At 45.1% G+C, this 14,986-nt stretch overlaps 1 protein-coding gene across 2 annotated transcripts in view; it reads right to left on the minus strand.

Annotated features, from left to right (window-relative positions):
- The window catches only part of TRPC4 (transient receptor potential cation channel subfamily C member 4), a 282,463-nt gene that overhangs the window by 144,688 nt on the left and 122,789 nt on the right, over positions 1-14,986 (minus strand). For both annotated transcript variants that reach the window (XM_070741813.1, XM_070741812.1), the window contains exon 8: positions 1,998-2,192. In XM_070741813.1, the coding sequence (XP_070597914.1) occupies positions 1,998-2,192 (195 nt within the window). The remainder of the gene's footprint in view (positions 1-1,997; positions 2,193-14,986) is intronic.

Below are 14,986 nucleotides of genomic sequence, written 5' to 3' on the forward strand. Positions count from 1 at the left end.
ACAGCCAGCATCATTTTAGAGTTAATTGTGTATATTTTTTCCCATTCCGTAAGTGTTATTGTGTATCCAAAGTTTTGTGTCCATGCAATCATTGACCCTTTCACTTGTTCCTCTATGGTATCCTGTTTAAACAAATAGGTATCTAGTTTAGAGATCATTTTTATATTGGGTCCAAATATTATTAAATCGATAGGGTTTGTATTTTGAAAGCCAAATGTACTTTTGTGTTGTTTATATTTTGTGTTTATTTGTATGTATGTAAACCAGTCTATGGGTATTCCATTATCTTGTAGTTGTTGTCTAGTGAGGATATTATCATCGGGATCTAATAATTTAGAGTAAGTTATTATTTTTGGTACTGAAAGGGGGGTCTGGTACGTGATAGATTAATTGGGGGATAGCCATTTTGGAATTGCTAAGAAGTAGCTTTTTTATCTGTTGCCATGTCGATATTAGTATATTTCTAATATGATGATTTTAAAGTGTTTTGGAATTTTATTTGGTTCCACCATTAAGAATGTATGCCATCCTGATTGTAAGTTAAATCCTTCTATTGAAAGTAATCTTGTATTTTGTAATATTATCCAATCTTTAATTTTAGTTAAAATAGTGGCTTGGTAGTAAAGATAAAAGTTGGGGAGCCCAAAGCCTCCCCTTGATCTGTGATCTTGCAAGTTTTTTAGTTTTATTCTTGCCTTTTTTTTCCTCCAGATGAATATTCTAATCATTTTATGCAATTGTTCAAAAAATGATTTATTTAACTTAATTGGAGCTACCTGAAATAAATATAGGTATCTGGGAAGAACGTTTGATTTTATTGCTGCGATTTTACCCATCAATGATAATTTTAAATTTGTCCATCTATTTAAATCTTTTTGTGTGTCCTGTGTGAGTTTGTCATAATTATCTTTTTTCAGAGTATTGTTGTTCGCTGAGATTGTGATGCCCAAATATTTGGTTTTTTTCACTATTTTTATATTAAGGGTTTGTTCCAACATTGAGTTTTGTTCTATTGTCATGTTTTTGGTGATAATTTGAGTTTTATCAAGGTTGATTTTAAGACCGGTTATTTCCCCAAATCTATGGATTTCACTCATTAGAATGTGGGCTGATTTAAGGGGGTCTTGGATTATAAGTACTATATCGTCTGCGAACGCTTGAATTTTGAAATGTTCCTTTTTTTATTTTAAGTCCATTTATTTGTTTGTTGTTTCTTATATTTTTAAAAAATGTTTCCATAGCTAATATGAAAATTAGAGGTGCTAAAGGGCATCCCTGGCGTACTCCTCTTGTTATTGTTATTTCTTCTGTGATGGCTTTATTGAAAAGTATTTTTGCTGTTTGTTGGGAGTAAATAGATTTTATTAAGTTAATAAAATTATCTCCAAATTTCATGTGTTGGATTTGTAATATAAAATATTCCCAATAAAGGGAATCGAAGGCTTTTTTCAGGTCAATAAACATGAGTGCCACTGGTTTATCGCGATTTTCGTTGTAGTATTCTATGGTATTGAGTATAATTCGGGTATTATTGCTTATATTTCTTTTTGGTAAGAATCCATTTTGGTCCGGTTGTTTTGGCAGAACAACCTTCTGCCTCCCATCTATATTTCAATTGCCACATTGTCCAACCAAGTCAAGTTAGTTAAAGGCAATGTCAGTGAGTCATATCCTGATTAAATATACATGTCAAACAAATGATCAAATGATCCAACTATCAGAAAATAGTCTGGAAGAATTCTGGATTCTTGAGATATACTTTAACTATTTTTCACTATCTTCAATATAAATAAACAAAATTATATTTTGGATAATACTTCCACTATGTATAGACCTAAGGCAGTTGCTTACATGCTTTGAAAAAGTCTTATTTTAAATTACCATTATTCAAGAGACTTTTTGGCATTGTCAAAAAGCAGAAATATACATTTTTCTAGCTTCTGTAGGTAAGATCCATTCTCATAAGGATAAGAAAGAAAATGGGTAATTTTGCTTACCCCAATGGTTCCAAAGCTTTTGTTTTTTGTTTTAATGTTTTGTCTGCATAGTCGTCTCCACAGCCATCTTAGCAAATACCATAGAGATTTTGGACTTGGTATAACATTGAAAGGGGTGGGCAAAGTTCCTCCTTCTTCAAAGTAACTCATCCATAGCTTTGTACGAGCAAATTTCCATTCAATATCTGCATGATCCTGAATATATAAAACATGAAAGATAAGATTTTTAGCAAGATAACACTATTAAAAATAAAAATAACAGAAGAATTAAAATCCAACATTCATCTATATTGATTTTTATACTGTCCATCACCTTTTCTTATTAGCAACTTGTCATGTTTTAAAGTAATAATAATGACTGAACAGGTGGATAAAAATGCAAAATCTAATCTAAATGTCTGGTTGATCATGTGACCAATCACAATATTAATAAGACAAAGGAGATATTTAACTAAATACAGTGGTACCTCATCTTACGAACGCCTCTTCTAACGAACTTTTCAAGATACGAACCCGGTGTTTAAGATTTTTTTGCCTCTTCTTCCGAACTATTTTCACCTTACGAATCCTTTTTTGAAGAAAGAAAAGGGAGAGGCAGCTTGGAGGAGTAAAGATTTTGCATGCTTGCAAAGGCACTGAAACGGTATCTTTTTAAGAAAGAAAAGGGAGGGGCAGCTTGGAGGAGTAAAGTTTTTGCATGCTTGCAAAGGCACTGAAACGGTGTCTTTTTAAGAAAGAAAAGGGAGGGGCAGCTTGGAGGGGTAAAGATTTTGCATGCTTGCAAAGGCACTGAAACGGTGTCTTTTTAAGAAAGAAAAGGGAGGGGCAGCTTGGAGGAATAAAGATTTTGCATGCTTGCAAAGGCACTGAAACGGTGTCTTTTGAAGAAAGAAAAGGGAGGGGTGCCCCCCTTGCCTTTCTTCCTTCCCACTCACCCTTTAGCCTAGCCTTGCTTCTTCCACCCGCCCCCTTTAGCTGCTCCTCCCTGCCCTCTGTTCGCCTCCCTTCTAAAGTTTGGGATTTTCCTGAAGGATTTGCATGCATTATTTGCTTTTACATTGATTCCTATGGGAAACATTGTTTCATCTTATGAACTTTTAACCTTACGAACCTTCTCCTGGAACCAATTAAGTTCGGATGATGAGGTACCACTGTACGTATTTTCACAATACACTTTTTTTGATTTTTTTCTATTTAACCTATATAATTATGTACAGTGTTCCCTCAATTTTCGTGGGTGCAAACTTCGCGAATAGTCTATACCACAGTTTTTCAAAAAATATTAATTAAAAAATACTTTGCGGGGTTTTTTTCTATACCATGGTTTTTCCCGCCCAATGATGTCATACGTCATTGCCAAACTAATAATTTTTGCAAATAAATAACAAAAAAAAATTATTGTTAATAAATAATTATGTTTATAATTATCAGGATCACTGTCTTATTCAATGGTGAGTACCAGTAATAATGGTGAGTAAATGGTTGTTAAGGGAATGGGAAATGGTAATTTAGGGGTTTAAAATGTTAAGAGATGACTTGTGATACTGTTCATAACCAAAAATGTTATATTTACTTCCGTATCTCTACTTCGCGGAAATTTGACTTTCGCGGGTGGTCTCGGAACGCATCCCCCGTGAACATTGTATTCTTACCCACATAGTCATAATGAAACTGTCAACTTTGAAATGGATGGATTTATCTATCTATCTATCTGCCTGCCTGCCTGCCTGCCTACCTACCTACCGACCTACCTACCGACCTATCTCTATCTATCTATCTATCTATCTATCTATCTATCTATCTATCTATCTATCTATCTATCTATCTATCTAGGCACTCTGGGTGGCTTCCAACCAAAGATATAACATCCAAATATACTAAAAACCTATAAAACAATTCAAAAACAATTAAAATAAAACAGTGAAAACCATGCATACCATTTATGGCCAGATCTTGATGGTTACCATAATCAGATTAAAGGCCCCAGGCCTGCCGGAAAAGCCACTTTCTGGAAGGCCAGTAGGGTGGGGGTAGTCTGGATCTCAGGAGGTAACTGGTTCCAGAGAGTCAGAGCAGCCACAGAGAAGGCTCTCCCCCATGGAGGGGGAGAGGAGCTCTGGAATGTCAAACTAGATATCAACAATCTACTACAACAGCCTACTATGGACCAGATATCAACAACCTATTATCAACAACCTTCCCTTCCCAACAAATGTTCTTTAGTTTTGCTGGATCCAGGGAAGGCTTTTTGAGGAGGGGCCTCACAACTGCCACCTTTAATGGTTGTGGGACAAACCCCTCCCTCAAGGAGGCATTGACCAAAACCTGGAGCCAACCTCGTGACACCTCCCTCCTGGACAAAACCAGCCAGGAGGGGCACAGGTCCAACAAACTGATGGAGGAACTCATCGCTCCCATAACTTTGTCCACTTCCTTTGGAGTTCTGGGCTCAAATTCATCCCACACCTAGGACTAAGATCTGCCCCTGCCATCACTGCCTGCATTACCCAATCAGAGTCCAGGTCCGTCCGAATCTGGGAAACTTTATCTGACAGAAACTGTGTAAATTCCACAGCTTTGCTGTGCAAATGTTCCTCCACTCCCTCTACCTAAAGGAGAGAGCAAATCACCCTAAAAAGGGTGTCTGGGTGCAAGTCAGCAGATGCAATAAATGAGAAAAAATGTGAACATTTTGCCACCCATATTGCCACTAAATAAGACCTAATAAAGGTTGTTAGTAGTGTTCAGTCAGATTCGAAGTTACTGGTCCTCCAGCATTGCTCTACATGTCTCTTTTGGCATTTAGCTCCCGGAGCTCATTGGTGAACCAGGGAGCTTGCCTGGATCCACTGGCACAGATAGATCACAAAGGTGCAATCCAATGCCCCAGATACCACCCTATTCCAGGCAACTACTAGGGACTCAGATAGACCATAGACAAGGGATTTGGGTATCTCCCCTAGCTCCTTCTGGAACCCCTCTGGGTCTATTAGGCATCTGGAGTGGAACCACTTAATCGATTCCGCCTCCCTTTGATGGAGGAATAGTACCTTGAAGTCTAACTTCAGCAGGAAACGATCTGACCATGACAAGGAAGTAACTACTATGCCTAATCTCAAATCATCTCTCCACTGCCCCAAGAAAAACTTTAGGTCAACCATGTGACACCCCCCCCCATGAATCGGACCCTGAACTACTTGGATCAGGTCCATAGTTGTCATGATAGCCATGAACTCCTGAGCTGCATCAGAGGATTCACCAAGCAATGCCAAGTTAAAGACCCCCAGCACCATGGGCCTGGGGAACTCCACCACCAGTCCGGTTACCACTTCTAGCAGCACAAGCAAGGCCATTGAACACAGCTGGGAGCCAGGTACCATCAGCAATAGACCTAACTGAACCCATGAGTCCAACCTCAGGAGGAGGGACTCACACCAATATTCCATCAGGAACCGGCAGCGCAGTGTTTTCTGAAGCCATACAGTCAAGAGCCGGTGCAGAGAACCACAGGTGGGTCCCAAAGTTTCCCAGGTTGCCATGCCCAGCCCCACCCCTCCGCTCCCTTTTTTCCCCACCCATCAGAGGCGCCACTTCCTTCTCTCCAGGCAACCCCTTTAAACACGCTCCCTCCCCCCAACAGCTTCAGCCCTTCCCCCTCAAAGGGTCCTTGTCAAGGGGCATGCGGGGCAGTTGAGAACCAGTCCCAGCTCACCAAGCAACAAGAGCATGCTTATTTATTTATTTATTTATTATTTAGATTTGTATGCCGCCCCTCTCCGCGAACTCGGGGCGGCTCACAACAAAAATATAAACAATCGTACAAATCCAAATAGATTCAATAAATTTAAGTATTTAAAATAGTTTAAAAAAAGAACCCCACTATATTAACAAGCACACACACAAACATACCATACATAAATTGTACGTGGCCAGGGGAGGTGTTTCACTTCCCCCATGCCTGACGACAAAGGTGGGTTTTAAGAACTTTACGGAAGGCAGGGAGTGTAGGGGCAGTTCTAATCTCCGGGGGGAGTTGGTTCCAGAGAGCCGGGGCCGCCACAGAGAAGGCTCTTCCCCTGGGGCCCGCCAACCGACATTGTTTAGTTGACGGGACCCGGAGAAGGCCCATTCTGTGGGACCTAATAGGTCGCTGGGATTCGTGCGGCAGGAGGCGGTCTCGGAGATATTCTGGTCCGATGCCATGAAGGGCTTTAAAGGTCATAACCAACACTTTGAATTGTGACCGGAAATTGATAGGCAGCCAATGCAGACTGCGGAGTGATGGTGAAACATGGGCATACCTAGGTAAGCCCATGACTGCTCTCGCAGCTCCATTCTACACGATCTGAAGTTTCCGAACACTTTTCAAAGGTAGCCCCATGTAGAGAGCGTTACAGTAGTCGAATCTCGAGGTGATGAGGGCGTGAGTGACTGTGAGCAATGAATCCCGGTCCAGATAGGGCCGCAACTGGTGCACCAGGCGAACCTGGGCAAACGCCCCCCTCGCCACAGCTGAGAGGTGGTTTTCTAATGTGAGCTGTGGATCGAGGAGGATGCCCAAGTTGCGGACCCTCTCTGAGGGGGTCAATAATCCCCCCTCAGGGTAATGGACGACAGATGGAATTGTCCTTGGGAGGCAAAACCCACAGCCACTCCGTCTTATCCGGGTTGAGCTTGAGTCTGTTGACACCCATCCAGGTCCCAACAGCCTCCAGGCACTGGCACATCACTTCCACCGCTTCTTTGACTAGACATGGGGTGGAGATGTAAAGCTGGGTATCATCGGCATATTGATGATACCTCACCCCATGTCCTTGGATGATCTCACCCAGCGGTTTCATGTAGATGTTAAATAGCAAGGGGGAGAGGACCGACCCCTGAGGCACCCCACAAGGGAGAGACCTCGGAGCCGACCTCTGACCCCCCACTAACACCAACTGCGACCGGCCAGAGAGGTAGGAGGAGAACCACTGAAGAACAATGCCTCCCACCCCCAGCCCCTCCAACCGGTGCAGAAGGATACCATGGTCGATGGTATCGAAAGCCGCTGAGAGATCGAGGAGCACCAGGACAGAGGATAAACCCCTGTCCCGGGCCCGCCAGAGATCATCCATCAATGCGACCAAAGCGGTTTCCGTGCTGTAACCGGGCCTGAAACCCGACTGCCGGGGACCTAGATAATCAGCTTCTTCCAAGGGCCGTTGGAGCTGGAGTGCCACCACCTTCTCGACAACCTTCCCCATAAAGGGAAGGTTGGAGACTGGACGATAGTTGTTAAGTACGGCTGGGTCCAGGGAGGGCTTCTTGAGGAGGGGGCGCACGAGCGCTTCTTTATAGAGTGATGGAAAAACTCCCCTCCCCAAGGAAGCGTTGGTAATCTCCTGGGCCCAGCTCCGTGTCACCTCCCTGCTGGCCGAGACCAACCAGGAGGGACACGGATCCAGTAGACAGGTGGCGGAACTCACAGCTCCAATGGCCTTGTCCACTTCATCAGGTGTCACCAGATCAAACTCTTCCCAGACAGGTGGACAAGTACGTGCCCCAGTCACCTCGACTGACTCGTTGTCAGTCGACTCTGTTTTACAATTGGAGTCGAGGTCGGTCCGGATCTGAGCGACTTTATCAGCGAAAAATGTGTTAAACTCCTCGGCACTACTCTGCAAGGGCTCCCCAACTCCCCCCTGGTTAAGAAGGTGGTGGGTCACCCTAAACAGAGCGTCCGGGCGGGATTCCGCTGATGCAATCAAGGCGGCATGGTACGCGCATCTTGCTGCCTTGAGCGCCACTTTGTAAGTCTTAATAAAAGCTCTTACAAGTGTTCGATCAGATTCAGACCTACTCTTCCTCCATCGCTTCTCTAGACGTCTCTTTTGGCGTTTCAACTCCCGGAGCTCCTCGTTGAACCATGGGGCTCTACGGGGTCTAGCGCCACGGAGAGGTCGCTGCAGCGCAATCCGGTCAAGAGCCTCCGCAGCAGCCATATTCCAGGCCTCCGCAAGGGACTCCGCCGAACTGTGGATGAGTGCCTCTGGAATAACCCCAAGCTCCATCTGAAAGCCCTCTGGGTCCATCAGGCATCTGGGGCGGAACATCTTCATTGGTTCCGCCTCCCTGCGGGGAAGGATTGTAGCCAGGAAGTCAAGCCGTAGTAGGAAATGGTCTGACCATGACAAAGGCAATGCTTCTAAGCCCCTTAGTCTCAGACCATTACTCAATTGCTCGGAAAGGAATACCATGTCAGGTGCGTGCCCTCCCTCGTGAGTCGGACCCTGTACTACTTGAGTCAGGTCCATGGCTGTCATGGTGGCCATGAACTCCTGTGCCAACCCAGAGGTTTCGCCGAGTGACGGCAGGTTGAAGTCCCCCAGGACAATGAGTCCGGGGAACTCCACTGCCAACCCGGCTACCTCCTCGAGTAGCACAGGCAGGGCTTTTGACACGCAGCTGGGAGGCAGGTACGTGAGAAATAAGCCCACCTGGACCCCTAAGTCCAACTTCAGCAAGAGAGACTCGCAACCCGCAATTTCTGGAGCAATGAGCCTACGCAGGCAAAGGCTCTCCCTGGCTATAATAGCCACTCCTCCCCCCCTTCCCTGGGGTCGAGGTTGATGCCATATCTGAAACCCGGCTGGGCAAATTTCAGAGAGAGGAACACCTCCCTCCGGGCCCAGCCAGGTTTCAGTAATACAAGCCAGGTCGGCCTCCTCATCCAGGATCAGGTCCCGGATGAGGAGAGCTTTATTTACCACCGACCTGGCATTAAGCAGCAGCAACCTGAGTCCAGGGCCAGAGTTACACTTATCACCAGTACCCAAGATTGGGCTCACAGAGCCAGAACAAGGGACCGTTATTAAGCAACGGTCCCTCGTTCCCCTGGAACGGCTAGCTCTGTGACCCCCGCCATATCTGCCTCTCCCCAGCAACACAGGGATATTCCGACCCTCTGCCACCCCAGAGATCGGTGCCCCTTCCCCTCCCGCCTCTCCGGCGTCAGGTGGCCCAAATATCTCATTCATACTATTCCCATTCACCCCTTCCCTGACATAACCCCACCCACTCCAGCCATCGCACTCATACCAATCATTCATCCCATACATGTCATTACACCCACTCCAATTATACATCAGTTAAACCCCCCCAATCAATTAAAAATAGATTAAATATTGCAAATATGTAAGATATAAATATAAATCTAAGTAAGTTAATAAGATAAAAAGTTAATAAGTTAATAAAATAGTATATAAAAAATAAAATATAAAATATAAAATCAGATCTTAATTGATATCAATCCTCGGTCAATCAACCAATCCAGGTCCGAAATCCTCTATAGATCTTCCATATAGTCTCAGAGTCTTAAAAGTCTGCTGTGTTTTTTCTATAGTCTTGCCACTAGGGGGCGCAGTTCTTCCATGATCTTAATAATAGTTGAGGGGATGAGAAGATGATGAAAATAGGAAAATGGTGGAAGTGAAAGTGGTGAAGGGGGGGGGGAGATGACAGTAATGACAAAATAGGAATTAAACAATAAACAATATCCCCAGTCTAATTAGCCATGATGATTCTAGGCAGTTAATTCCATAATTCTCACCCCCTCTAGTTCTTCAGGTCACAATTAGTCTCTGTGGGCACTCATACATTAGTCTCTGTGGGCACTCATACTGGGCGTCTGTCTCCTTTATTCCATCTTTATCCCCCCCCTTGGCACCAGCAGCTCTCACCCACTGGTGCCATACGGGAGGGGGGGGGGTGTTACTTCTGGATATTCCTCACCCAACCAGGTGTCCTCCACCACCGACTGCAGGTCGCTCCCATCGGCAGCCCTTTATTCATTGGCCCTTAACCGGAGGGTGGGGGGAAAAAGCTCAGTTCCTCTTTCACCTGAAAAAGAAACATTTGCCATACCTGGGAAGATTGTTTTGTGTGTGTGTGAAGTGAACAGAGGCGGCTTTGCAGCAAGGAGGCTTTTTATCAGAAAAGGCGAAACCTAAGCGGGGAGCTGCAAAGACGGTCTGCGGGAGTTGGTTCCCCTCCCTGGTTGGGCTTTTGAAGATGGCAAGCCTTTCTACTTCCTGGGCCTGCTCCAGACCCAGCAGCAAAGAGTCACATTCCAGGCAGCTGCATGGGGCCTCCAGGTGGCAGGGACAAGGTGGGCACATTGCTGAGTTAGCCGGTCCCGGCAGAGAAGTTAAAAGGTGCAACTGCTGAGGCAGCTCTGGTGGCTTCCCCTCGAAGAGCATCAGTGCCAGGAATGTCACGTCCACACCCCAGGAGCCCGCTGCCACCGCCGCTGCCATCACCATCTCAGCCAGGGCTGGCTCCCCTTGTTCCTGCCACCCAGAGGCAGCTGCTTGGAATGCAAGATTTTGCTCCTGCGAAGAACCAGGAAAGGTGTCCCCTCAGCACATCTTGGGAGTCCTGCGGGGTGGGGGTGGGCTGGCCAGAGATAGATTTCGCAGAAGCAAAAGACTTCTGTCTTTTGCTTCTGCGAAATCTCTCTCTGGCTGGGCTCCGCCCCCACAGGACTCCCAAGATGCGCCGAGGGGATGCCCGGCCCCCAGGATCCCTGGCCCCAAGCCCAAGTGTTGGTCCTGTACCTTGGACTCCCTTTCCACGTCAGCTCCCAGCAAAGCCCAGGCTGCCTTGGGGGGGCCCTCAGCAGCTTCTTCTACACCCTAAAATGTGAAGGCGAAACCCCGAGCACAGGAGAGGAGTCGATCATGCATGGCTAGGGGTAAAACCAGGAAGTTCTGTGTGAAAATGGAGGATAACCTTAGAAGAAGTGGGGCAGGCTGCTGGCTGGTTCCCAGAGAGACAGAGACGGAGGCAGAGAGATGAGAGGGGAAAAGAGAGGGGGGGGACAGAGGAAATGATGGAAAGAATGAGGGAGGGATAGAACAAACAAATGTGAGAGAGAAGGGGAGAGAAGGAAAAAGAGAGGGAAGAGAAAAACAGAAATGAAAGGGAGAGAGTGAGAGAAATTAGAGCAAAAAGGGGAGAAAAAAGGCAGAAAATGAGAAGAAAGAGAAACAAAAGAGAGAGAGAAGTGACTCTTGATTTAAAGCATATGGTAAAAAGCATCCAAAGAATAAGAGAGAAAAAACCCCCAGCCCTCACCTGTTTTTGGAAATGGTTAGAGTGTATAAACATACACACACAAGGGGGGAGGAGGCAGGGATGGAAAAAGAGAGGGGAAGTGAGAGGGGGAAGGAATGAGAGAAAAAGGGAGGAAGAGGGAGAATTGAGAAAGAAATGAGAGAGAAAAGGGGGAGAGAGAGGGAAAGAGAGGGAAAGAGGGAGGGTACCCAGAAATGGGAGAGTGGTAGAAATTTGAGGAGGGATGATTGATTATTAAATATGGATTGACTATGGAATGATGCTAAAAGATATATTTAGGTGTTATTTAATATTAGGATGTATTAATTCGTAAAATTGGATTAGAATTTTAGAACTATATAGAATTACATAGGTAAAATTAATGGAAGATACATATGATAAATAAGGGGTTTATGATATGTACTGTATGATTTTATGAATTTGCATTATGAATTTAAAATATACTTGGAAATGTAAAAGATTGATGAAAGTTAATAATAGTAAACGCTAAGTGCCTGAAAATTAATTGAGCTTGGAAATATTGAACGAAATTATAGAAAAGTAAATATGAAAATATATTAATTGATGCATTGGTGTTCAGATAGATTTTCATAGTATTATTAGATTACTATAATACTATGAAAAATATTTTAAGAAATGAAGATTTTAAAGCATGGATTTATTAATAGTTGTGTTTTTGGTTTTGCTGGTTGTTTTAGTTTTAATAATAATAGATTTTGGTTTGGTTTTATTATTCATTTCTTTTAATAAAAAAGAAGGGGATTTTTTCCCTATTACTGTATATACTTGAGTATAAGCCGACCCGAGCATAAGCCGAGGCACCAGTTTTTGCCACAAAAACCTGGGAAAACTTATTGACCCGAGTATAAGCCGAGGTGAGAAAATGCAGTGGCTACTGGTAACGTATAAAAATGGAAACCAATAAAAATACATTAATTGAGACATCAGTAGATTAAATGTTTTAGAATATTTATTTTAAAGAAAACCAAAATTAGCTCTGTAAATTTAAAAGAGGGTAAACGAAAGCAATCTGGTAGTAACAATAAATTAAAAAGTAAAAAAAGTAGCTCAATCAGCAACCAAGCTAAAACCTATTTCTAACCCTAACCCAGGCTCTTTAAACTTGACAGTTTTAAGACTAGTGGACTTCAACTCCCAGAATTCCTGCACCAGCCATGCTACTTCAGGAGTAGGAGTTGAAGTCCACAAGCCTTAATCTTTCCAGGTTTGAAGACTCTTGCATTTTTAACCCTAACCCATGGGTCTTTAAACTTGACAGTTTTAAGACTAGTGGACTTCAACTCCCAGAATTCCTGCACCAGCCATGCTACTTCAGGAGTAGGAGTTGAAGTCCACAAGCCTTAATCTTTCCAGGTTTGAAGACTCTTGCATTTTTAACCCTAACCCATGGGTCTTTAAACTTGACAGTTTTAAGACTAGTGGACTTCAACTCCCAGAATTCCTGCACCAGCCATGCTACTTCAGGAGTAGGAGTTGAAGTCCACAAGCCCTAATTTTTCCAGGTTTGAAGACTCTTGCATTTCTAACCCTAACCCAGGGCTCTTTAAACTTGACAGTTTTAAGACTAGTGGACTTCAACTCCCAGAATTCCTGCACCAGCCATGCTACTTCAGGAGTAGGAGTTGAAGTCCACAAGCCCTAATTTTTCCAGGTTTGAAGACTCTTGCATTTTTAACCCTAACCCATGGGTCTTTAAACTTGACAGTTTTAAGACTAGTGGAGTTCAACTCCCAGAATTCCTGCACCAGCCATGCTATTTCAGGGGTAGGAGTTGAAGTCCACAAGCCCTAATTTTTCCAGGTTTGAAGACTCTTGCATTTCTAACCCTAACCCAGGGCTCTTTAAACTTGAGTTTTTAGAAGTCTGGAGAGAGTTCATGCTGTTCCCCCCCATCTTTAGCTTGCTGGCTGGCTCGTTGGCTTGATCTCCCACCCCTGATCCTCCCTCCTCCTCGTCTCCCTTTATTGCCCCATGTGTTGTGCAGGGAAGCAGATTTGCTAAAGAGATCCACTTGGGATGGCAACAGGGAAAGGAGGAAGTGGAGAGCCAGAATAGCCCACAGCCGCGGAGGAGGAGGAAAGGAAAGAGCTGCCCTCCTCCTCCTTCTCCTCCTTCCCCTGCTGCCGTACCAAGTGGATCTCTGTAACAAATCTGCTTCTCTCTCTGGCTGGAGGCTTCTAAAGCCTGGAGAGAGTTCATGCCGTCCCGCCCCCCCCCCCCTTTAGCTTGCTGGCTCTCTCCTCCGTCTCCCTTTATTGTCCATTGTGTTGTGCAGGGAAGCAGATTTGCTAAAGAGATCCACTTGGGACGGCAACAGGGAAATGAGGCGGAGGAGAGCCAGAATAGCCCACAGCCGCAGGGGGGGGGAGGAGGAGGAAAGGAAAGAGCTATCCTCCTCCTCCTTCTCCTCCTTCCCCTGCTGCCGTACCAAGTGGATCTCTGTAACAAATCTGCTTCTCTCTCCGGCTGGAGGCTTCTAAATCCTGGAGAGAGTTCATGCCGTCCCAGTCCTCCCCGTTTAGCTTGCTGGTGGGGTGCCCTCTTGTGGTGATCTGGCGCCCTCTTGTGGTGACTCGAGTATAAGCTGAGGTCGGGTTTTCCAGCCCATTTTTGGGGCTGGAAAACTTGGCTTATACTCGAGTATATACGGTAATTAGGAAAAAGTTGTATAAGGGGTTTTTGTTTCTTTTAAGAAGAATGTATAAGAAGGAGTAGACATGATGGTCTATCTGGATTTATAAGAGGATAATATTAATTGAAATATAAAATAACAGAATAACATAGTGGGAAGGGACCTTATTCTGCCCCAGTACCGAGCCCCAAATAATTACGCAACAAGTTGTCTTGGATGACTTCTGTGCTCAGACATGAAAATGTGCTGCTCAGACACTATACTTTTCCGCCCACACTGAAAAAAAATTAGAGGGAACATTGATTCACACCCAACAATCTCCAGAGCAGCAAGGAAGAAGACTCTTGCATGCTAGAATTGCCACTCCTCCACCCCTTCCCTGGGGTCGCGACTGATGCCATACTTGAAATCCATCTGAGCACATCTCTGAGAGGGGGACATCCCCCTCCTACCCCAGCCAGGTCTCAGTTATACATGACAGGTCGGCTCATTCCTCCATGATTAGATCACGAAGAAGGGGACATTCCTTGAAATAAGTCCCACTCTGAAAATAAGCCCCCCCCAATACTTTCCTGGGAAAGGGGGGGCATGCCAGGAGCTGCTCTTTCTCTGGTGGACACTATGTTGGCCAGGACAGCAAGAGCAAGTGAGAGGCAGGTGCATACACACCCCGCAGGACTAGCTCAGCTCATCTGGGCTCTGCCTACGTCAGTTTGAAACATGCTCCTGCCTGCAAAGCACAGGAGGTGAGCATCAATCTTTTATCACAGGCAGGAGCACATTTCAAACTGATATAGGCAGAGCCGAGATGAACTGAGCTACCATTGTCCCACAAGGTGTGTGTGTGTACCCACCTCTCACTTCCTCTTCCTCTCACTCTCCTGGCCAAAAGAGTGCCCACTGGAGAAAGAGTGACTCCTGGCCGCAAGAGTGAAAACAACGACAGGCGAGCGTGCACACATCCTACAGGACTAGCTCAGCTCATCTGGGCTCTGCCTACATCAGTTTGAAATGCGCTCCTGCATGTGAAGAACAGGAGGTGAGCATCGATCCCTTCATCACAGTCAGGAGAACGTTTCAAAACGCAGCTGAAGGCAGCCCAGAGCAGCTAAGACAGTCCAGCAAGTGAGGGAGGTGATGGTGGGAAGTGGAGCTAAAGGGGCAGTGACAGAGATGTCTGCAGGGCTTGCTGCACTTGTGGGCTCACAAACAGAGCACATTT

The sequence above is a fragment of the Erythrolamprus reginae genome, chromosome 2 (assembly GCF_031021105.1).
Source record: "Erythrolamprus reginae isolate rEryReg1 chromosome 2, rEryReg1.hap1, whole genome shotgun sequence".
Lineage (NCBI taxonomy): Eukaryota > Metazoa > Chordata > Lepidosauria > Squamata > Dipsadidae > Erythrolamprus > Erythrolamprus reginae.